The sequence below is a fragment of the Natrix helvetica genome, assembly GCF_964273705.1.
Source record: "Natrix helvetica genome assembly, chromosome: 6".
In the NCBI taxonomy this organism is placed as follows: domain Eukaryota; kingdom Metazoa; phylum Chordata; class Lepidosauria; order Squamata; family Natricidae; genus Natrix; species Natrix helvetica.
Genome location: NC_138553.1, coordinates 34489375 through 34512338, shown reverse-complemented (window position 1 = coordinate 34512338; position 22964 = coordinate 34489375). Strand labels below are relative to the sequence as shown.

The window sequence follows — 22964 nt, the reverse complement described above, 5'->3', positions numbered from 1 at the left end:
CATGACACATCTGGCTCATGGGCCAGGAGTAACAACAGCCCTACTCTAACCCGTTAAGAATCTTTCATTCCTGCTTTTTGAAATTTTCCTCACTCTTTCTTGCATAACTCCTCTAAGTTCACAAATATTCTTAGGCCCCTCATAAATTGTTGATATTTAATTCTGAAGACTGTGAAAGTCATACCAGAATGTTTAGCTTTCTTTACTGTATATACTTTATAATTAATTTGGAGGTAGTTTAGATTGCCTTGCTAAGATAGGTGGCCTTGTTTCTTTTCTGACATTAACTTCCAGATATATTGATGTATATATAGTTGAAACCATTCTTCATTCCACCTGCACAATATTGCACGTGCCACTGATTGCCATCTAACCCGAAAATATGAGAGACCTCTGTGTTTCATGGTTTGCAAGGTGTCCATTTCTTCACATGCTTCACTCCCTTTTCTCCAAATGCACCTTGTGTGATTGTAACCAGACAGTTCAATGTTTGTTGTAAAACTTTTCAGGCTTATTGAAGTTTTCTTATTCAAACTTTGAACAATGGTTTGGGGGATGTGTTTTCCTTACAGTAAATCTTCCATGCAGATCATTGCTGTACAAGGGAAGCTCTGATGTGGATACCTTCTCTATTAAGTTCAAATAGTTGCACATAAAAAGTGATTGATGATTGTCTCTTAGTTTATAACCAAAAACCAAGGTTTTCCTAGGCAGGCTTAATTAGATTTATTGGGGGGGAAAGGAATTGGGTTACAGAAAATTTAGCAACTGAGTACACTGACTTTAGTACCCAATTTATCTTTTAAGTTTGTTAGGGTGGAGAGCTCTTGATCCTTTTGCTAACCACCGATAGATGGAGTAGTTTTTGCCTTTTTCTTGATAAACGAATGTACAGAAATTCAGCATTTATAATATTTTTCAAATCACCATTCTCTTTACCAGAGCTCTTGAAGCCTATTTACATTAAGTATGTTTTCAAATGTTCATCCAGGTCATGGTTGTCCCAAAGGTGCTTATTCCAAAAAAAACCCTTTCTTTTCTTTGAAAATGTTTTGCTTCTCATGCAAGAAGCTTCTTCATTTCGCTTGTTTTGATTTAGCTTCAGTTTTGTAGAGTTTGTATCTGTGAACTTCATCTAGTGATTATTGAAAGATACAATTTGACCAGGTGCTTTAACTGTTGCATGGAACAGCAGTTGATAAGAGTACTGCATCACCCTATTCCAGTATTTTAACCATTATATTACACTGGTTATATTGTGAATTTTCCTTGAGATGATGCCAGAAATACAGAAAGCATCTAAATTTTAAAGGGACTTTCACTAATTTGGGGCCTTGCTTGGTGGGAATTCTGGGAATGTGTTCTAACGTATCTAAAGGCACCAGGTTGAGACAAAGCTGTTTTCATTAATGAAACAATTGGTATCACATGTAGTTTGTCCTTAGTTTATAATTTTAACTATAGGATGGGAGAAGACTGTGACGTGACACTTGGCAACACTGAAGACACATATTTAAAAAAGAACTTTATGAATGTTAAACTTCGATACATGTAAAGTAACTGCTGAGAAACTGCAAAGCCAACGTAAACAGAACTGTTTGTAACATGATGTATGATGAGAAATTGTAATAACGTCTCCCATGGTAATGCTTCTTTTCCTCTTTTTAAGGAAAGTGGGAAAATGTTAAACAGCAGCTATATTTCTGCACTTCAGTGCAAACATGTTCAGTTACAAATCATCATCAAATGTCTCCGTGCATCGCAACATCACAGTCTCGTAGTCTAACTGAAGAATTTCTTCCTGCCAAAAATAAAGGTGGGGAGAAGAATAATTAAAGTTCTATTAGGAGCCGGACTATTTTGGGAGTTAATGAATAAACATCCCATATCAAGTTTAAATGACCTACAGAACAATTATTTTGGCAGCCAGATTCTCGATATACTGAGCTTACTTGTGTTTTTACGTAAATGCAGTATGAATTTGTGACAGATGCTAATCAGAGTCTGCTGATTTATGGATGTGAATGCTGTCCCTTCAGCTGTTTCCTTACCAGGAGGGCTGGCTATCTCATAGCTCAAAAATATAGCATGTCAAGTCTACTAAATTTAAATCAAGATGTAGAAAAAAGCACAATAATAACGTGAAAAAAAAGTTATCCAAATACTATTTTGAAACACAAAATCCCAGATTAACTTTGGAGCTCCCATTAGAAAGTGGCTCTAATCCAAAAGTGCATTTTTTTAAAAGGTGGAAATTAAAGAAAGAACGTGTTACTAAATAGACAAGCTTTTTGTTTACTTTGAAAAATTTATCCCTATAGCAGAAGTTTTGATTTGCAGTCAAAAGCAAATACACAAACACAGTCAAACTTTCAGAGAACTGATTCTCTTAACATTTTCTTTTAAATATGTCTCTTGGTATCTGATGTAATTTGTTTTTGTTTTGCTAAGTGCAGTGTTCAGATTTCTAGAACTCAGTTAATGGGAAACTCATATATTAACATTCTAAAAATATTTTAAAATAATTTAGAAAAGATACTAAAGGTTGATTAATATGATCACACGTGCTTACTGAGTTTGTGAGATTTGTGGTGAAACATATAGCTAAACACCCATTTATTGCCATCCATCAAGCTTAGTTTATCATCACAACACTGTCAAATTCAGAAGCAACAGATGAAGAGTAAGATAGGATAAGTTGCAAACGATGTGTGTAAAATAAAGTACCCTATATTAGCTCCTCTCAATCAAGCTACTGAGTTGATTTTGATTCAATATACTTTTTTAAATAACAGAAACGTCTACATTTCATTGGTATCAAGAAAAACTTGTAGATGATTAATTTTGGTTACGGTTCATTACCTAGGTTTTATGGCAACCTATACATAAGCTGCACTAGGATATAGTAGGCATTAGAATGGGAAGCACCTGCAGGTCACTGCTTGAGTTCCCTGCATTGGGGATTTATTAGTTGATTTTTTAAGACATTCTCCTAAGCAATTCCACTTCCTCGGGTGCTATTCTTCTCCTCCTCTTTAAATTCATGTTTCCATACTAGGATTTGGAAGGATTTTTAATTGTTTTTCCATAATGCAGATGTTATTCTTTAGAAACTAATTGGAAATTGAGGAGTTGCAATGCCAGCATATCAAGATATATCAGTTTGTGGGATGCCGCCATAATAAAATTGCTCAACATAGTTTCACGTTCTTTTACAACCAAATTACATAAAATTATATTGATATCCATCATTTATTCCACCTAAACCATTATGGGCATGATTTTAACTTGCAGGCTTACAGTATGAGTGTTTCCACAACACCCACATTGTCATTCCTTATAAATCCATTTGAAACAAGTAACTTCAAATCTTTCAGCCTTGAAAAACTGAGAACACAAAGAGAATCCCACAAGCTGATTATTGCTTACCCTACATCTAACAAAAAGAGACTTTAAAGAACATTTCTATTAGTCATGGAGCAATACAAATTTCCCCACCCTTGCTACGCACAAAAGGAAATTAAATAAGTTGTTAGTGCCACTGCCCATCCCATCATTTTTCAGTATTTGGTAGTTTGACAGACTAAATTAGAGGGATTATTGTGATGGGTAGCTAGGCAGAGAGAAAGTTGATGGTGAAGAATAAACACAGAAATGCACTAAAATCCTCCCGTAGCATCTTTCCAGCTAACTTGCTGCCATGTAAAAACTCCTATGAATTCCATATCGGGAAAGTGTTTGGAAAGAAACAGCCTGTTGGCAAATTTGAAACCAGTCACTTTGCCCAATAGTTATGAGAATGGTTGCATGTTTCTACAACTTTAATTGGAACAAGGAAGAGATATGTTCCAAGCAGAATATACAGCTAGAGAAAAGGTCTGGGAATAAGATGTAGAACTTTGGGATGATACAAAGAAGATTAATGGCTGTCTTGCCTTAAACCCATGGCTGAGTAAGGCACGTTTCCCCACTAATAAAACAGATTACCACAAATTTGTAGTCTCCCAGAGATTAAAAGAAACACGGACAACAAACATATCAATTTCCTCAAACAATATTGTGAGAACAGTCAAGCCAAAGTCAAACTCAACTTAACATAAAATAAGCAATGATGTGGAAGTGCCCTAAACATCCATTCAATCTAGTACCTATTAGCCAATAGTTTTGGAAGTTCATAAATTCAATCCAACACATACACAAATCTTGTTCAATTTCTCTCTTTTTTCAAACTTTCTACATTAATTTTTTAGAGAAGTGATGGTGTAAAGGACCAGTCTAGGGCCATATTATCCTGGAGAAGATCTCTACCGTTATGTTCAGTGTTCAGTGTGAGCTGACAGACTTAATGAATGGATTAATTTACAACATATTTGTTGGAATACTTAATCAGTATTAATTTCCAACATATTTATGAATGAATTTGCTCTCCCCACTCCAGTTAGTTGTTTGTACAAAACCAGGGGCTCTAACTGGCTTCTAAAATACATGCTTAACAAACACTACCACCAGCCTTCATGAAAATCATTACCTATACTTAATACTAATTGCACCTTAGTATGTAGGATAAAGAAATTTATATTTTTTTAAAATGAAAAGCTAGGTCAATTTCACTTTGAAAGTTAACATACCTGCTTTAATTTGCATGCCATTTCTGATTTTATAAATCTGCGACTTTTATGACAGTTACCTTTTTTCATTATCCAAAAATTATGCTTTAAATCATTTTCTGAATGTTCCAGATTGTAAGAAATAATAAAATAATAAGATTAACTGTTACATTTACCCAATATGTATCAAACCTGAGAAACATAAGAATTGTCTTACAGAGAGTATGCCAGTGAAATGAGCTGTTTAGATTCCTTGTTTCGACATTAACAAAATGTGTGTCAAATGTTTTGCATCAAGAATCTAGAAAAGTTGTAAAAAATCTAGAAGTGTGAAGGCCATCCCTTTATTGTGTTATTTCTCTTCCACCTCATTAAGGGGAAATGCTTGATCCTGAAACTAGAGGGCACAAGCAAAATATCTACTATCAAAACAGTACTTCATCAAACAGATCAAAATAGGTGGTTATTTTGTGATTCACCATTTTGAAATCGACCTACATAATTCTTATGAGAAGGTAGAAATTAGGTAGCATCTGATAGCAATCAGACACAGACAGATGAAAAGCAATGTATTTGAATATGATAATAAATTATATTTAAAAGAGAGAAAACAAGTGTTGGTCCTGGTTAACTAGCTTTTAGATGCGCAAAATAAAAATACTTCAGCAGATTATTAATGAACAAAATGGTATTTAAAGTATGTAAAGAGTCTGGCAATATTAAACACACTTATTGGCTATGAAGCTCAGAGTTACTACTGAGAAAACATATTTGGACTAAATTCAATTGCTTAGAAATAGCAGTGATTAATTTTTTAGGTAAAAAAGACAGGAAATGAAATAATATTGCTATACAATTTGGTTTTTATAAATACTACTCTCTATTTATTGCTAATAATATAATAATACTCTCTATTTATTGCTAATAATTGCTCATTACTGCTCTATGTGAAGCAGCCTTTGAAGACCACCCAGCAGTCATAAATGATCCAGAATGCAGTACCATGGGTAGATATAAATGCATTGTGGCCATGTGATATTTCTGCCTTATCAGCTGTGTGGTTTCCAGTAAGTTTTTGGTTGCAGTTCAGAATGCCTGATTATCTATCACCTATGAAGCCTTTTTAGGACATAGGATTGGGTAATTTGTGTTCCCCAAAATATTTATCCATTCCACATATTTGAATAAAATACAGGATCCTTTCATTAAATAATGTCATCTTAGGAGTCCCAGGTGTGTCAGAGGCCCATAAGATCTAATCAAATGACCACATATTTAGGCATCAGGTGCCAATTGCTGTAAACCACACCAATGTACTTCTATTTTTTCCCCTTACTAAATACCTTCATTTACACAATTTTGCTTTCCTTCATTTTTTGTGTTTTTTCCCATGAAGAGTGTGCCTTAAAACAGGGGTATCAAACTCACGTGGTCACAGCAGCATTGTGCCTTCTTCCCTTTAGTGCAGGGGTGTCAAACTCACGTCATCACATGACGTATCACAACTTTCTCCCCCTTTGCTAAACTGGATGTGGGCATGGCCAGCGCATGATGCATCCGGCCTGCGGGCTGGGAGTTTGACAGCCATGCCTTAAAAGATCCAGGGATTGAGTATTTTATCAATGAAATACATATGTGACATGATCTTCAACAACTACAAGCAAATTTCAACATTTTATGCTACTTAGAGCATAAGGAAACCCCATTTCCTCTCAAAATGCTCAGTTTAATTATGCTGCAGTTCTCTGGAGATTTAAGAAAGGTCTCAATTTACAACTCAAGGAATGACAGAGGAAAAAATAAATGTTGCTATAGATGGTGGCAGAACTTGGCTGTTTTTTAGGTTTGGAAGATAAGCAGCTTTGATAGTGGTTAGTAATTGGGTGAGAGATCACCAGGAGATTTCAAGGTTGTAGGCTAAAGTGGATGGGGTGTGGGGAATCCCACAAAGTGATAGTAAATCATTTCCTTACTATTGCCAAGAAAACTGCATAGCCATATACATGTAATTACCAAACCTAATCCTAACCTAGGGCAGTTTCAGTTGAAAATTGTTACCACATGAGTAGCTGAGAAATGACATAATTATGGAACTCTGAAAGTAGACTTAAAGTGATTTATCATCACTGTGCATTAGTCACTTTCAACTTTTCCCAACTGCTTCAATGTCTTTGTGACAGAGCTTGTACTTCTTCCACAACATAAGAAATGGTCCTAACAAAGCTAGTTTCAAGCACATTGCAAAATCCTACCTGTGACGGTTGTGTGCTAGCAAAAAACAGGTTTTTCAAGAAGCTGATGATCTGCAAGTAGAGACGATGGTTATCCTCTTGACTATCTGAAGCACAGACTGTGAATGCTGAGCTGCAAACAAAATAATCTATACTGAGGTTCCCTATCAATTGTGTGGAAGAGAAAGCAAGCCTTTACTTTAAGAAAATGCATATAAAGAAAGGCCTGTATGATTACAGGTTTGACTGAAAGGAAATTCACACAATTGTCTAGCTTTGCTTTCATTGCGGTGCCAGAACTAATGGAAAAACTGTGACTCCTGAAATTGGGCTGCTCCCAAAGAGTTCCTTGTGGTGCCACCTGAGCAGGTCTGCATCACTGCCCACTCAGTCTGCCACCCCAGAGTTCACAACTGATGGTAGACAAAAGCCACAATCAACATGTAGGGTTTTTGTGTGTGTGTATCTCTCTTCATAAGGATAATCAAATGTGTAACTTCTGTATGTGATCAGCTTATCAAACTCTGACACTCCAACACTTTTGGGGGATGTCGGCAACTAGTCAAGCAATTTGTCCATTAAAGGAAATAAAAGTGGTTGTTAGAGCTGGAAGATTAATTACCTCCACAGCAAAAAGAGGAGTGAGGGGCAGAGAGGGTATGGTCTAACGGGAAATAGCAATACCACTAGCAATAGCACTTAGACTTATACACCACTTCACAGTGCTTTATAGCCCTCTCTAAGCGGTTTAGAGTCAACATATTTCCCCTTACATTCTGAGTCCTCATTTTACTGACCTCAAAAGGATGGAAGATTGAGTCAACCTTAAGCTAGTCAAGATTGAACCCCTGGCAGTGGGCAGAGTCAACCTGCAATACTGCATTCTAACCACAGCGCCACCAAGGAAAACTTGTGGAACCAGCTGGAACATGTGATTTTAGACTGCCTTCCCCATGAGCATTCATGTGCCATATGTTGTCTACATGTGGAATCTTGAGGCAGAATATTACACACAGCGTAACTTCTAGAATAGGACACCAGAAAACCTATTTCAGCTACCCCAGCTATAGACTGCCTTGATATACAGGCAAAGGTAGAAGAACATGTAGACTGGGAGCAGGAAGTGCTTGTGGTAGGGTCAGGAGACTATGCAGGTATGACCTGAAGTTGACCAAGGCAATGAATAACCCAGACAGATACGAGCAAATAGTTACTCTGACTTAGTTAGTGATTCCAAATCTCCTTCTTCCCTTTAGTGCAGGGGTGTCAAACCCGCATTGTTACGGCGGTGTCAGGCGACCTTCCCCCTTCACTAAAATGGGTGTGGGCATGGCTAGTGTATGATGCATCTAGCCCGTGGCCCGGGAGTTTGACACCCCTGCTTTAGTGCATCTTTTTCCACTGTAGTTCTGCCTGTCATCTCTATCCCAGTAATGCAATATTCCCCAAATCAGAGCCCTTCATATACACTGCAAGATCCTCAATTTGGATGGCTAGTATCTGTCTATAACACTGAACCTTTACATACCAAACGTAGTAGTATTGGTGGTCATGGGCAATCTGTTAGTTACAGTCTCACAAGAAACATCTAGTCCTTCACCTCAACAATGACATTTAATAGAAAGTCAGTAAACACTTAACAGTATTTTGCAAAAGACTGCCCCTTATTTTTAGTCTTCAGTCACACTAATTATTCCCAAACGGGTTCTATAAATTTATAACTTTCACATTATCCCTGTCCTATTAAAAAACCTCACCTAGATTATGTACCATTCTCTCACTTATGGTCATTTGATTAGATGGTGCTTGAATTTCAAGCTGATAAGTAAATAGGCAAATGCTTTAGGCACTAATTATTGTTCCAGAAGATGTTAAGTGTTCTTTCTCTTCTAGTCTGCCTTATATAGCAACATAGCAATTTATCTAGGTAAAACCGTTACCTTTGACTGGATATTTCTTGTGTTTCATTTCTATCAAGGAAACTAGTGGCCACATCAAAAGCATCTTCAAAGAGGACCTAAAATAGAAAGCATTCTGGACATTATATCCAAAAGCATCATACAAAAAAATCTCTTTTTCAATTCCTGCTATTGACTAGCATTTATTCTAGTGATTCCTAATTAAGTAAGGAGTGTGGCACTTAGTTATTCTAAGATGAAACTGGTTGGTATGCATAATTGTTATGCACTAATTTTTCAGCACTCAAGTTTAAAAAACAGTTAATAACTTTTATCCAAGAACATTTATTTTTATGGTTTATAGTTTAGGATAATTTCTAATTATTAAGGAGTATAGTTTATTAATCTCTATGTTCTCACTGAGCTTGGTTCTAATTAAGATTGCTCAAGAAGAAACTAACAGTGTAAGGGAATAACTACCATATTTTTCAGAGTATAAGACGCACCGAAGTATAAGACGCACCAAGATTTTGAAGAGGGAAATTTAAAAAAAATGTTTTTGCACTCTGCAGAGCTCCCAAACCCTCTGCACGCCTCATTTTTTATGAAAAACAGGGCCTGCAAAGAGTTTGAGAGGCCTGCAAAGTGCTCCTGGGGGCTGCCCCCCCCAATGAGCAAAAAATGGCCTGTTTTTTCCAAAAAAAAGGCATCCATAGCCTTTAGGAGGCTAGTAGAATGCTCATGGGGGCTGGGTGGCAAAAATGAGCAAAAAACAACCCATTTCTTGCTCGTCTTTGCCCTCCCCAGCCCCCAGGAGCACTTTCAGACCTCCCAAACCCTCTGAACGTCCATTTTTGTGAAGGGGCGGGGTTTCAGGAGGCCAAAAATGTTGTATTCAGTGTATAAGATGCACCCAGATTTTCACCCTCTTTTTTGGGGGGGGGGGGAAGATCTGTCTTATACTCCGAAAAATACCGTAAATTATTCTCAGCCTCCTTACTAGATGTTGTTCTTTTTCTGAAACTGCTATTTATAGTGACACCCCACAAATGCTGCTTTGCTAGTGTAACAGAAAAAGGCACTGTCAAAACATCTTAGCCATAAGACATTACGACAGGAATTAGTTTCTCTGGAACCTATTTAATTAAAAAACAATCATATCCTTCCCCAATGCCAATTATCTACCATGGACTTAGTGGAGAAACCCACATAAATACTAGTTGATAAATGAGGCTTTGTAGTTTTTCCACCTAATCTACCAATCACATATCTCATCTGGTACCTAACATGTTTTAGTTATCACCAATTATGAGTTAACTGCTGAATAAAGCAATGACGTGGCATGAGCTTACATTCTGAAAATACCAAATGTGATTGTGCTGTAATTAAGAATATTATATTATATAGGTTATTTTGATTACACTTTTATTTACTCTAGAGAAATCCTTTTTTAAAAAAAAAAATTGGAGCTATTTTTTGAACAATTTCTGAACATTATTGTCAAGATCTATACTTATTGCTAATTTAGCAATAATAGTATTTCTTGGTGTTTTTAGAAATGATTATATTGCTCTCAGCAATTCTAAATGTTAGAACTTAACTATTCAACTATAATCGTAGAAGACACCGATTCTCACCTCCTCTGGTGTGGATGCTACTGAACCGCTGGCTTCCTGACTATTGGTTCCACTGTCCCTCACACTGCTCTCGTCAGTACAGGCAGGTTCTTGAGAAGCTGTCTTGATCTCAGAGATGAAATTCTGTCTTTGACTACAGTACTGCAAAACACTGTCCTTCCTGTCTTCTGGGAGTCCCTGCCACAGATGGGAAACAGCTGTGGAGACCACAGGGAGCATAACTTCTTCTGGGCTTACCACTGCATTATCAACCAGCAAGTCTACAGTCTGCTTGTAAAAATACAAGTATCTGGAATGAAACAGGAAAAGAGACATCTCTCACAATATCTTCTGGATGGTATCTAACAGGCAGAGAGTAATAAACTGACTACACTTTGGGCATCACTGAATTGAAATGGATGGGAATTGGGCACATTCAGTCAGAAGATCATACTGTTTGCTGCTCAGAACATGAAAAATGATAAAGGGATGCCATTTATTTTAGTGTCATGAAGAGTGTATGAAGACAGTACTTTGGTACCATGCAGTTAAATAGATTTCATGAACAACTCTTTAATATGAGGGTTATTCTATTTTGGCCCAACCACTGAGGCAGAAGATGTTGACAAATTTTATGGTCACATTTTATCAGAAATTGACAGAACATGCATACATGATACGCGGCTTATGATTGAAAAGTGGAATTCTAAAGCTGGAAAAAGTAAGGAGGACATTTAGTTGGACTATATGGCCTAGGGAACATCACCAGATCAAATATTTGCTACATAATTGGGATAGGTAGATGGAAGAGTTCAGTTACAAAACCAAAGGTGTGGTGAGGGGCTCTTTGCTCGTGTGCAGATTCCAAGATAGGGCTAAAACAGAAGAAAACCAACCAGTTTCCACAATACGATATGGAATACTGTATACCCACCATTTTCAAGGAGAACTTTGAAGTCCTTATTGATGGGAGCCAGAGGAACTGTGGAATGAAATCAAATAAGTTGTTAATAAAAAGTGTGAAAACACACTGTCTTAGAAACCGAACTGGATGTTTGAAACAGACAGCAGAAATTTTTGAAAAGCGAAGGCAAAAACCAAGAAAGACAAAACTTTCTGGAAGGCTCTAATCAAATATTGCCATGACCTAGAGAAGAAATAGTATTATAATATCTACAAAGACATCAAAGATGGAAAAAGACATGGAAAACCAAAGAAAGTCTTCCAAAAGATTTATTAAACTAGAAAGAGGGTCTAATGTCTAATTGATTTAATAAAGATGTCAACAAACAGATTCAAAGAAATTATATAAGGAAGGAGTATGTTGAAATTCTGTACAATACAGATGTCAACATCCAAAATAGCTTAGAAAATATTCCCTGCTTACATAATCTTCTAACACTAGAATACCAAGTTAAATCAATTTATTACTAAATTGGAAAGCTATAAGAACTGATGGAATATCTTCAAAAACATGGTAAGCAATGAAGAAGAATCAGTAAAGGTTCTAATTGAACTATGCTAAAAATATGGAGAACACAATGGCCAACTGGTAAGAAGATGTCAGGCTACATATTAGTACCAAAGAAAAGATCCTTAAGAGATTGTACAACTGCCACACAATAAGTAACCATAATTTGACATGCTAGCAAAATAATGCTTAGGATCATCCAATACAAATTAGAGTCTTATATTCAGTTGTTCAAATTGATTAGAGGAAGATATTATTGCAGATGTATTTTAGAAAAATAAGAGAGGGGGCGGTCTAGAAATTTAAAATAAAGTAAAGTAAAGTAAAGAAATACCCCCAAAATGTCAATGTACCTTGACTATAGAAGACTTTTGATTGTGTCAACCATATCAGCCTGTTTATTGTCTTTAGAAAAATGGGATTAACAGAACATCTCACTATCCTCATGCAAAATTTATGCACAGATCAGGATGCCACAGAATATGATGAAACAGACTGGCTCTAGTTGGCAAAATAATAAGATATAGCTATATATTATCTCGTTATCTGAAAATATAATGAGAGAAGCGGCATTAGAAGATGTGTGCAGTTTTAAAATTGAAGAAATAACCTGCACTATTATTGAAGAGACGAATCTGATATTTATTAAATTTATATTCCACCTATATCACTATCACAGCGACTCTGGATGGCTTCCATAATGGTAAAAAGATAATACAAAATGAATATGTCTACATGTTGATTAATAATAAATTATCTTCAATGTTTCAACCCAAATACTAGAGGTCACAAATACTAGAGGCCTGACGAGGTAGATCGCTACTTCAACTGCACTCCTAAAATAATTGCAAGGGCACAGAACTTAATAGCTTAACTACAGAAAATGAAGTGTAAGAGAACAAAACTAATGAGAATGATCAAAAAATTTGGAAAATTTATTTTCTATCTGGAGTGCCTGACAAGAAAATTGTTACCCAATAATCACATCCTTAATTAAAGCAGTTAATATTCTATGTTAACATTATCTGTTGCTAATGTTCCGCAGCAAAGGAATAAAAGGAGAAGAAAATGGTAGTGTCTGCTTTTATCATAATCGACATTCAAGAGGTGGCTTTCTAAAACATTTCATGGAAGAGGAAAATCAAGATAACTTGTGCTGTAATTCCTGTTTTAAACACAAAGTTTGAACTGCCATTTCTTATATTTGCTATTCGTGGAAACCACCAGCTTGCCCCATAAAATCAAACTCAAAATGTTAAACACACATACCTTACAACCCTGATTTATACGGAATATAATGTAATTACGATGAAACCTCACAAAATGAATATATCCAAAGTAAAATCCAGAATTGCCACCATTTATTTTTCACAAAATTCTAAAGTATTTCAAACTGATAGCTGAAAATGTAATTGATCTGCAACATTTAGTAATGATGATAAAAGAGCACAGTACAACAATGGGGATAATAATAATTTATTACATTTATATGCCACTAAGACTCCCATCAGCTTTGGAGGGGGTATTCAAATAAAACATTAAAAACAAGAGAACGACAAGAGACACACATGAACAGTAAAAATGGTAAATGTGACAAGAACCAGACAGGAACAGAAAGGAAACAAACCCGTATAATGCAACAGAGCTTAATTCATCCTTGCTAAAGGCCTAGATGAAGAGCTGGGCCTTCAAGGCCCTTTGAAACATCATCAGGGTGTAGTCTGTTTGGATCTTGAGAGGAATTGCCCACCAGAAGGTGGGCAGTGCTATAGAGGAGCCATGCTTCTGGATCCCAACAAATGCTCTTGTTTAATCAAACACGCTAAACAGTGAAAGCCAACCAAGCCAGATCAAATCAACTGGCCAGATACTATGGGTAGAAGGCACTCCCTGAAGTTATCAGACCTTACGCTAGGCAGGGTTTTATAGATAGTGACCAGCACAAGTGACCAGCACAATGAATTACAGCCAGAAGTAAACTGACAAGCAGTGCAGCACCCAAAGCTTAAGTGTTGCATGGGATAACAAGGTATGACTATCACTGCCTGCACCACTGCATTCTGGACCAACTGAAACTTTTGGGTGGTCTTTAAGGGCATCCCTACATAGGATATATTGGGGTTAAATTGTGAGATTGGATGATTGCATGAAGAGGCCCTGATGTAGGAAAAGGTTAACAGGAGCTGTGAGTTAAGGAATATCCCCAAATTGCTTACCATTTGTCAGTTCTCTCAGGAAAACCAGACAAGAAACACAACCTCATAAACTAATTCTACTTTAGTGTAAGACTACACTAACAGAATGTTGCATATCTAAAAATACAATTCTCCCACGATCTTTTTGCAGCCTGATTACTTAGGGTGGGTCCTTCTTGTTTCTTTCTCTAATTAACTAAGGAGTTTTTTTTGCTCTCGTGTCTGAGTGTTCCCTAGGAGGCATCTCTTTTCCCTGCCTGTCACATACAATTACATCTAATCCAGCCAAGGTCACAGATAGAATATTCAAGATCTGGGCTGCTCAAAGACACCCTCTCCCTCAAGCCACATTCAGTCTTTGTAGATCTGACTTGGAGATGGTTCTTCCCCATCCAAACACAGACAGCCTCCCGGCACTGGAGGTAACCTTGAAACTCTCACTTGGTCAGCCCAAAAGCAAAAGATAATAGACTAAGATTAAATACAAAAAAATGACTAAACTAATGACAACAGGCACAGCTACCAACATTAGAACTGACAATAAAATTGAAGTGGTGGAATGCTTCTGTTTTTTGGGATTGACTGCCAACAGTCAAACAACTAGAAATATATTAAGTGGCACCTGACAATGAAAGTCTGAAAAGATATTCAGAGGCCTGATAACCATCTTCTTCTTCCCCAATGTCTACATTTACTGTGACCTATAAAGATTAGAATTGCAATGACAATAGGTTTTTTTTTGGTGATACTCTATGGATGCCAAATTTGTACTGACACAGAATAAAAAGTATTGGTGCTTCTGATATTGGATAAAACTCAATAATACCATGGATAGCTGGGAAAAGAAATAAATGCATCTTAGTACAAACAAATCCACAGTTCTCACTTGAAGAACAAATGGAAAGGAAAAAGAAAAGGATGACCAACATCAAGACTGTTTGGTCTTATTTCTTTTTTTAGCAGATAAGATGTCTTTCACAAAAATCATCTGAAAATTGAAGACAAGATCTTTGAGTTAATGAACCTTTATCAAATGAGGAAGGAATTCCTTCTATATGAATTTTTTGTCATGATTCTTACTTTGCTTTCTGTTATATTATTAAACTAATTATGATTTGTAGGATGGCGTTGGGTTTATTTGATTAAATATAACCTAAAAGAACAGGAGTTAATTTCTTACATTAATTAGGAGACTGTGAAATTAGAAATTAAATACAAGCAAATTCACAGTAAAATCTTGAAGAATATGAACAATTTGCATTATTATAAAAACAGTGATCAGAATTGCTTTGAAAGTATCACTGTAAGAGGGAAGGAATGAGACAAGAAATCACAAAATAATTTTATAGGTCATGTATTAAAAAAAAACCTTGTACTGATTTTTGTCGTCTCTGAAAAAATAGATACCGTAGGTTAATGAAGAAATGCCTCAAATTGTGTAACTGAAATGTTTGCACCACCTGCTGGTCATATTCCATAGTTATTCTTACAATGCTGCCCTTACTTCTCAGAAAAAAGGAGCTTGCTGTAAAACATATTATGCCATGCAATAGGTCCACAGGGTCATACTACGTGATAGGCACATTTAAGAAGAGCAGAAACAGAACATGTATTTTTCAGAATTAGTTCAGGTTAAGTAGTGACTTGCAATTTGTATCAATAAGCACTTATTTCCAGCTTATTTGGAGCTATTGTTACATCTTTCTTTTCTTTGATTTCTGCACCTTTATTTCATTTTTTTCTTTTCCCCTTCAATATTGGTTCTTGTTTGTTTTTATTCTGAATTAAAACTTTTATATATATATATATAAATAAAGCAACTTTGTTGACTATGATTATTGAATAATGTGACACAAATGAACCTTTTTACTAAGCTATACTACAGCTACAGACAAAATATACTATACTGCACTGAGAGGTGCAATTGTGCTGTCGGTGCACTCTTTCCCTGCTACACAAGAAACAAAATATAAGGTAATCTCTTATAGGATAATATTCTTCCATCATTTAAAGGCTGTGATGTGAAATATAACATCCACTTACTTTCCTCTATCTTGCAGTTAGTAAAAACTATTAAATGTCCTCATTCATTCAGATGTAAACTAACTCAAGCAATTTAACCCTATATAACTTTATTTGTTGAATCAGTTCAAAAGGAGAAATATCATATTTCTTCATGTACCGTTCAAACTCCATGAGATCAGGAGACGAGGTAGTGGATGACTGTGTTAGCCTTTGACTTATATCTTCTTCTACAATTGGTTTCTCATGTTCTTGGATCACGTACCAGACCGTGGTGCCATTTGGACTCAAAACATCTGAAGAGTGTATGATGCTAGAAAATAAATGGAGGGATTACCTACATCCATATTTTTTTTTGTCAGGAACATGAATTGAGAAGTCAACAAATTTTGTTTGGCATTAATTATTCTTCCAGAATAACCCTAGGCTACAGAAGCCTCATGGGGAAGCAACATAAACAAAGAGAATAAAGAGAAACAAGCATAAAAAGGTGGGATTGAGATTCATGGTGTTAAAAATCCCACTTTCAAAAATCTCTATTTCACACTAATTTTCCTTCTTGTTGTTTCTGCAATTCAGTAAAGACTGCAAGTCCATGCAAATTTCATAGGATAGGAATGTTAATTATTTTCTGAAGCCCACAGGCTTATTTGAGATATTTAAAAGGGATGCTTTTAGAAAGTTTAAATTTTGTAACCTATGATTGTTGAAATACATCTTGACATATTCCTCCTTTACATCTTCTAAACTGGATGGATTGCCGTCTTCCAGATTTAAAATTTCTGTTGGCAACAGAAAGAACATCTGTTACTAATAGGCATATTTTGAAATTTGAATATAATCAAATGCATTTGAAGAAAGTATTGTAGGAAAATGTTTTATAAAAAAAGGTATTCTCTTTATTATTGGTTATTTGCACTGTTATCACTACTAGTATTATTAATATTGTGCTGCTGCCCAAACAATAGACAATACCTGACGTATCTGTCAATAAAATAATCCAAACTTATAATTTCAACCGATATAACAAAACAAAAAGATAATATAATGGCAATAAACATTATATAAGCAACAAGACAGAAAGCTCTATTGATAATGATAGTTCACCTAGCTCTATTTTGGAAGGGGCTATAGCTCATTGATGAAGTACAAATGTTCTCTGAAGAAGTTTCAGTTCCCTATATTTTCAGCTAAGACCACCTGGTAATAGGTGATGCAAAAGCCAGTCACAGTGTGTGATGCTTGAATAGATAAACAAATCATTCATAAATAGCAGCTTGGAGAACTGGAAAATTAGGCTGGAAAATGATGACATGAGCAATGAATTGAATGTCATAATGGAAAAAGGAAGTGAATAGAATTCTCTCTGATCTAAATATAACAATACAGTTGTATTTAATAAAACCTATTTGACAATGGGAGAAACAGATATTTTATTTCAGCCCAGAACTAGGAATATTTAAAAAAACCATTACAAACACAACAACAAACAACAAAATGCACAAAAAAATGTAAGACTTAAAACAGAGCAGCAAAATTGGACTTAATCTATAGATCAACTTTTATATCATCATTCCTTTCTTGGTAAGCACAGTGCCAAAGACAAATTTTGCCACCTTATAATATTGTCTGGATTTGAATCATATAAAAGAAGAGAAACATGTGTCTGATCTAAACAATGGGGAACATTTTAACAAATATAGGATAACAGCTAAAGATAACAAATATAGGATACAGTTTTAAAATGTTTTTAGTATTTTAATTGTAAAATATTTTTAATTGTAAGCTGGTCAGAGTCATTGATTGAATGAGTGAATGAATGACATTGCCCTTCAGAATTGTCCATTCCTTTTTTTTGGCTTGGATAAATATACATTTATATTAAGTTCAGTACCTATTTAATCTTAGTTGATCCAAAAAGGACTAAACAGGATTCTTCAGATTAATATTTGGGTAGGAGACCACCAAAAAAATCTCAAAGTCATAGATTAATTTATTTAATTTATATGGCCCTGTCAGAAGAAAGAGCTCTGGCCATGCAGAAAAAAAGTATTTAAAATTTTTAAAAAAGTATCTTCTTATGTTCCAGCCTTATACTGATTTTCCAGCCTAAACTTTGCCACTAATCTATTTTTTTAAAGAAGAAACAAGGACACAGCAGAGGAAAAAGATTTAGTGAGAACTTCCATATAGTACCTTTCATCTTCAACAGATTTTCCAAAGTTTGCTCCAATTCCTGGATATAATTCTTAGCTTGGCATAGGACCTGAGACTAAACAAACAAAAAAACAAAGAGCCACTTGTATGCATTCAGAATAGGCTAATATTCATGTGTTCATTTAATTGGTTAGCTAATTAATTAACTGGATTTCGAGGCCAACTTTCAAACAGTTCTGAATGGTTCCCATCCTAAAGGTAAGAAACAACAAAATTAATGCCAGATTTTGAAAGAATTGTAGAATAACTGTACAGATGTCTGGGGGCAAGGTGTCCCAGTGGACAGGCATCAAGTCAGAGAAAGTGTGCTTCCTAAGCACCAACAGGTGACAACACTTAATTAAAAGGACTTGGAGCATGTCCACTCTATCAAATCCTACTGGGCAGGCAAATAGCTTTCTGTAGCTTTTTTCAGTGTCTCACATAACCAGGTCCTATACCATGAAGGGATTTATAGGTGATAAACATCACCTTGAATAACACCCAGGCACATATATGTCCTTGGTTTCCTAGTCAGCCTTTGCTTCTGTCTGATGGGGAACCCATGGCCTATGGAAACTGCTAAAATATAGCTCCCAATAGCCCTTCACATTGGCTACAGTCACTTGGGGACTGTACTTTAGCAAGATCTGGAGGGCTGCTCTGAAAGAATTTAATATATCAAGTTATGAGGAGAAAGAAACAAAAGCTAAAAGAGGAAAACTAGTGCTGCTATACAGGTTTACAGATTATATTGACTGATTGTTGAGGCCTGGATTCATATTTTCCATATAATATCAAATAATGTGATAATATCATGGCATTAAAGCATCTCCCATGTGAAAATCATGAAACATGCAATCAAAATCCATGTGGGGAAACAGTAAAATTTCTTATGGCAATTAATGTGCAGGTAGTACTCAAATTACGACACAATTGAGTCCAAAATTTCTGTTGTGCTAAGTGAGGTTTGCCCCATTTTATGGACTTTCTTGCCACAGTTAAGTGAATCACTGCAGCTGTTAAGTTAGTGACAGTTGTTAAGTGAATCTGGCTTCCCTATTGACTTTGCTTGTCAGAAGATTGTCAAAGGTGATTACATGCAACCGTCATAAATACATGCCAGTTGTCAAATTTTGACATTCTGATCATGGAATGGTGCAATGGCTGCAAGTTGAAAAATGGCCATAATTCACTTTTTTCAATGCCATTGTAGTTTAGAACATTCAAAAATGGTTGCAGGTTAAGGACTACCTGTATTCTAATCTACCTACACTAAGTATAATAAATAAGTCAATCAGGAAGGAGATTACCACTTGAGAAGCAAGAGGCTTGAAAACATCTTGAGAGGATAGACCGCAGGTAGTCTTCAACTTATGACAACAATTGAGCCCAAAATTTCTGTTGTTAAGTGAGACATTTGTTAAGTGAATTTTGCCCCATTTTATGACCTTTCTTGACATTGTTATTAAGTGTCCCTGTGAATCCCTGCCAGTGATGGGTTCCGGCTCCCGTTGCAACCGGTATGCTGCAATGGGGCCGGGCGTCCACCACATGCATGCGTGCAGCGTGCGCATGCGAACCCACTGACTGCGACGCTCCAGCTGCTTGGCGGAGTCGTGCAGGCACCGTACGCCCGTTGGTTCAAATAAAGGTAAGGAGAGGGGGCGGGTGGGTGGGCGGGGCCTCCGGAGCACCATACCAGAACGGTACCAGGTGCTCCCAGCAGGCACCGGCATACCTGTACCAGGGCATATCGGTCGTATCCCACCACTGATCCCTGCACTTGATAAGTTAGTAACATGGTTGTTAAGTGAATTTGGCTTCCCCATTGATTTTACTTTTCAGAAGGTGGCAAAAGAAGATCTAATGACCTTGGAACACAACAACGGTCATAAGTCTGAAATGGTTGCCAAGCATTTGAATTTTGATCATGTGACCGCGGGGATGCTACAAAGGTCAAAAGTGCGAAAAATGGTCAAGTCACTTTTTTCTGTGCCGCTGTAACTTCAAACAGTCACTAATCGAACTGTTATAAGTCGAGGACTCCCTGTATTTATAGCATACCTGTATAAAAAGTCTGAGCTGCTTTAATTTTTCCAGAAAACCTCATTCTATGGGAAGATACTTTTATCAGAAAAAAATAGTCTCTTCATTAAACCTTAATTATTCTTTCAGTAGAGAGGTGAGTTCTCTGAAGTAGCTATTTTTCATAGGCTGAAGTTTTTGCTTTGACTTTGCACGTACCTCAATAATCTCAGCAATAGAATAAAATGTATATTTGTGTCCGAGTATATATTTGTTTTCCTAACATTTTTTATTGTATTAAATGCACTATATAAATCAGTCTTTTGGTCACTTTTTAAAAAAAATACATGAAACAGTATGTAACTGGTTTATAAATTAAGATAATACCAAAATGTCATCGACCAGAAAGAAACCAATTTATAATCCTTTTTTACATATCACATTCTTAATTCCATATCACATTCTACACCACAGCTTGCTGGTTCTAAGCCAAAAGAAGGACTCTTGGTGTCCACCAACTTCCCTGACATCTGATTTAAAGGAAGATTATTTTACTAAGTAAAATAAGAAGCTAGCATGTTACAAAGTAAAGCAAAGCAGTCATTTGTAATATTATTTAGTTGCAGCAACAATTTGACACTGAAAAGAGAAACCGTGGGATTCCTTTAGATAAATGGATGGTTAGTGGTGGTAAAGCCAGAGTTGTTTTGAAATGAGATGGGTGGCAAATAAATTTAATAAATTAAAAATAAATTAAAAATAAATGGATTGCTATGCCTGTCATGGCAGGGTTTTTGTGAGTTCGCACTCTCCCATGGTATTGACTTATTTATTAAAAAGGCTGCCTGCTCTCATTCGGAAATAAAATTCTAGCACCCAGAGGACGAATCCCTATATTTACAGACAAAATTGGAACAAGCACTAAATCAAACTTCCATGACAGCTTTAATTTCAGAAATAAAATTTAAAAATAGCAATTGTAACAACATGTGAATACAGCAAGAATAATATTTATTACTATTTATTGCTAATTATTATTCTTACTGTATTTAATTTTTTCCACTTTTAGAAACTCACATACTTATTTCTGTACCTTTGAGACAGAATTTTCTTGCTGTGAAAATACAGTTTCTCGTAAGTTGTTGAACAGTCCTGCCAAAGTAGCTCTATGACGTGCCTGAGATAAGCGTCTTTTGCCCACTTGTGGCTCTATACTTTGCAGACGAGTATGGTATTTAGGAGTCACTCTGGCATATGGGGTGCTGAAGTCTCCAGATATCTCCATCAAAAGCTGAAAGATAATACCTAAATATGCATAATTTGAAGCCTATTGTTTCTTACTGTATTAATGTTATTCCATCACTATGAGTGAATTAGATCAAACCTCATTTTAATTGCTTATATTTATGCAATAATGACAAATAAGATGGCCAAAAATAGATGAAAATATATATATGTTCAACATTTTCACTGCTATAAAGGTCAAAGTGCTTAACTTTACCTCATCTTAATATTTTGCCATTTTGTTATATCTTGATGCCAAATAATATTGACTCCAATGCTTTAAAGGATTATTATTCATAGTGCTATTAGTTAAACAAGTATTTATTAAATTTTCATTATTTTTATGAAGAAACGTTCACCATATAAATTTCCATCCACAGCATGAGACAGTAAAGAAACATCTGCTGCTGTCTTTGAATGAAATTCTATTTAAATTCAGTATTTCTATTAGGGGGCTCAAGATGACACACCAAAATTTATACACACAACAATTTCATTAGAAAAATTTGGCAAATAAACATTACTTGGATAATATAATTCAGTAAATGGATTTGAATACAGGCAACCCTAGGCCTCATTCTAATCATGATAATCCTGCTGTCAGGCTATACTGTTGACCCAGAGGTAACAAGAAATATGTTTGTGTGAAAACAAACGGTCCCAGCCTGGAGCCCAAACTTATAGTCCTACATGAAATGTCTGTTCAACACGTTTGACTGCAATTCTGTTTGTCTGAAGTGGAAATCTGATGCAACTGAGAGACAGAGAGACATACTCAAGACTTAGTTAAATTGCTTACAACTATACAGTGAATTATGGTTTCCTATCAATTTATATGGATGAATGTTGGTCATGCTTTGTTACAATACAAAACCAGTGAGCTCTTAAAGAAAACCAGCTAGAACTGGTCAATGTTTTTTCTTATTTCTCAAATTTATATTTATTTGACCCATAATTCTTTTATGTAAATATGGCCTAGCTAGCCAACTGCTATGAATAGGGCTTGTCCATATGAAAATGTCAGAAGTGCCTTATTATATACAGTAATAAATGTATATCATTTTAATACAATAAAAGTGGGAACACTATATGTCTCCTAGTTCTGCCAATTTGAAATGCATGTAATACTTTTATTATTTATGAAAAAAAAGATTGAGACTTGAAAAATACAGAGATAGTATTTCAGAATTGTCTCTTTATACTTTAAGGCTTCTCTCTGTATCTCTGTATATAAATTCTTTAACATTATTTACTGCAATGAGGAAGACTACAAAAATCATCCTCCTTACATATTCAATGAATACATCTACAATATTAGTTCAAATGAATGATTTAAACATGATTTAGATAAATTAATGGAGAATAAGGCTATTTATTCAGACTCCAAAAACTGTGGAATATGCTTGTAGCTCAATG

The 22964-nt window shown here is 35.6% G+C and overlaps 1 protein-coding gene across 9 annotated transcripts in view; it reads right to left on the bottom strand.

Annotated features, from left to right (window-relative positions):
- Positions 1-1512: 1512 nt before the first annotated feature.
- The window catches only part of STRA8 (stimulated by retinoic acid 8), a 23227-nt gene continuing 1775 nt past the window's right edge, over positions 1513-22964 (bottom strand). For 7 of the 9 annotated variants that reach the window (XM_081958751.1, XM_081958748.1, XM_081958747.1 and 4 more), the window contains 8 exons: positions 21358-21555; positions 18237-18312; positions 16738-16822; positions 16201-16353; positions 10374-10662; positions 8779-8855; positions 6860-6971; positions 1513-1801 (listed from right to left, as the gene is read on the bottom strand). In XM_081958751.1, coding sequence (XP_081814877.1) covers positions 1730-1801; positions 6860-6971; positions 8779-8855; positions 10374-10662; positions 16201-16353; positions 16738-16822; positions 18237-18312; positions 21358-21549 — 1056 coding nt within the window. In that variant the 5' untranslated portion in view covers positions 21550-21555 and the 3' untranslated portion in view covers positions 1513-1729. The remainder of the gene's footprint in view (positions 1802-6859; positions 6972-8778; positions 8856-10373; positions 10663-16200; positions 16354-16737; positions 16823-18236; positions 18313-21357; positions 21556-22964) is intronic. The other 2 variants (XM_081958754.1, XM_081958753.1) reach the window with 2 other exon arrangements.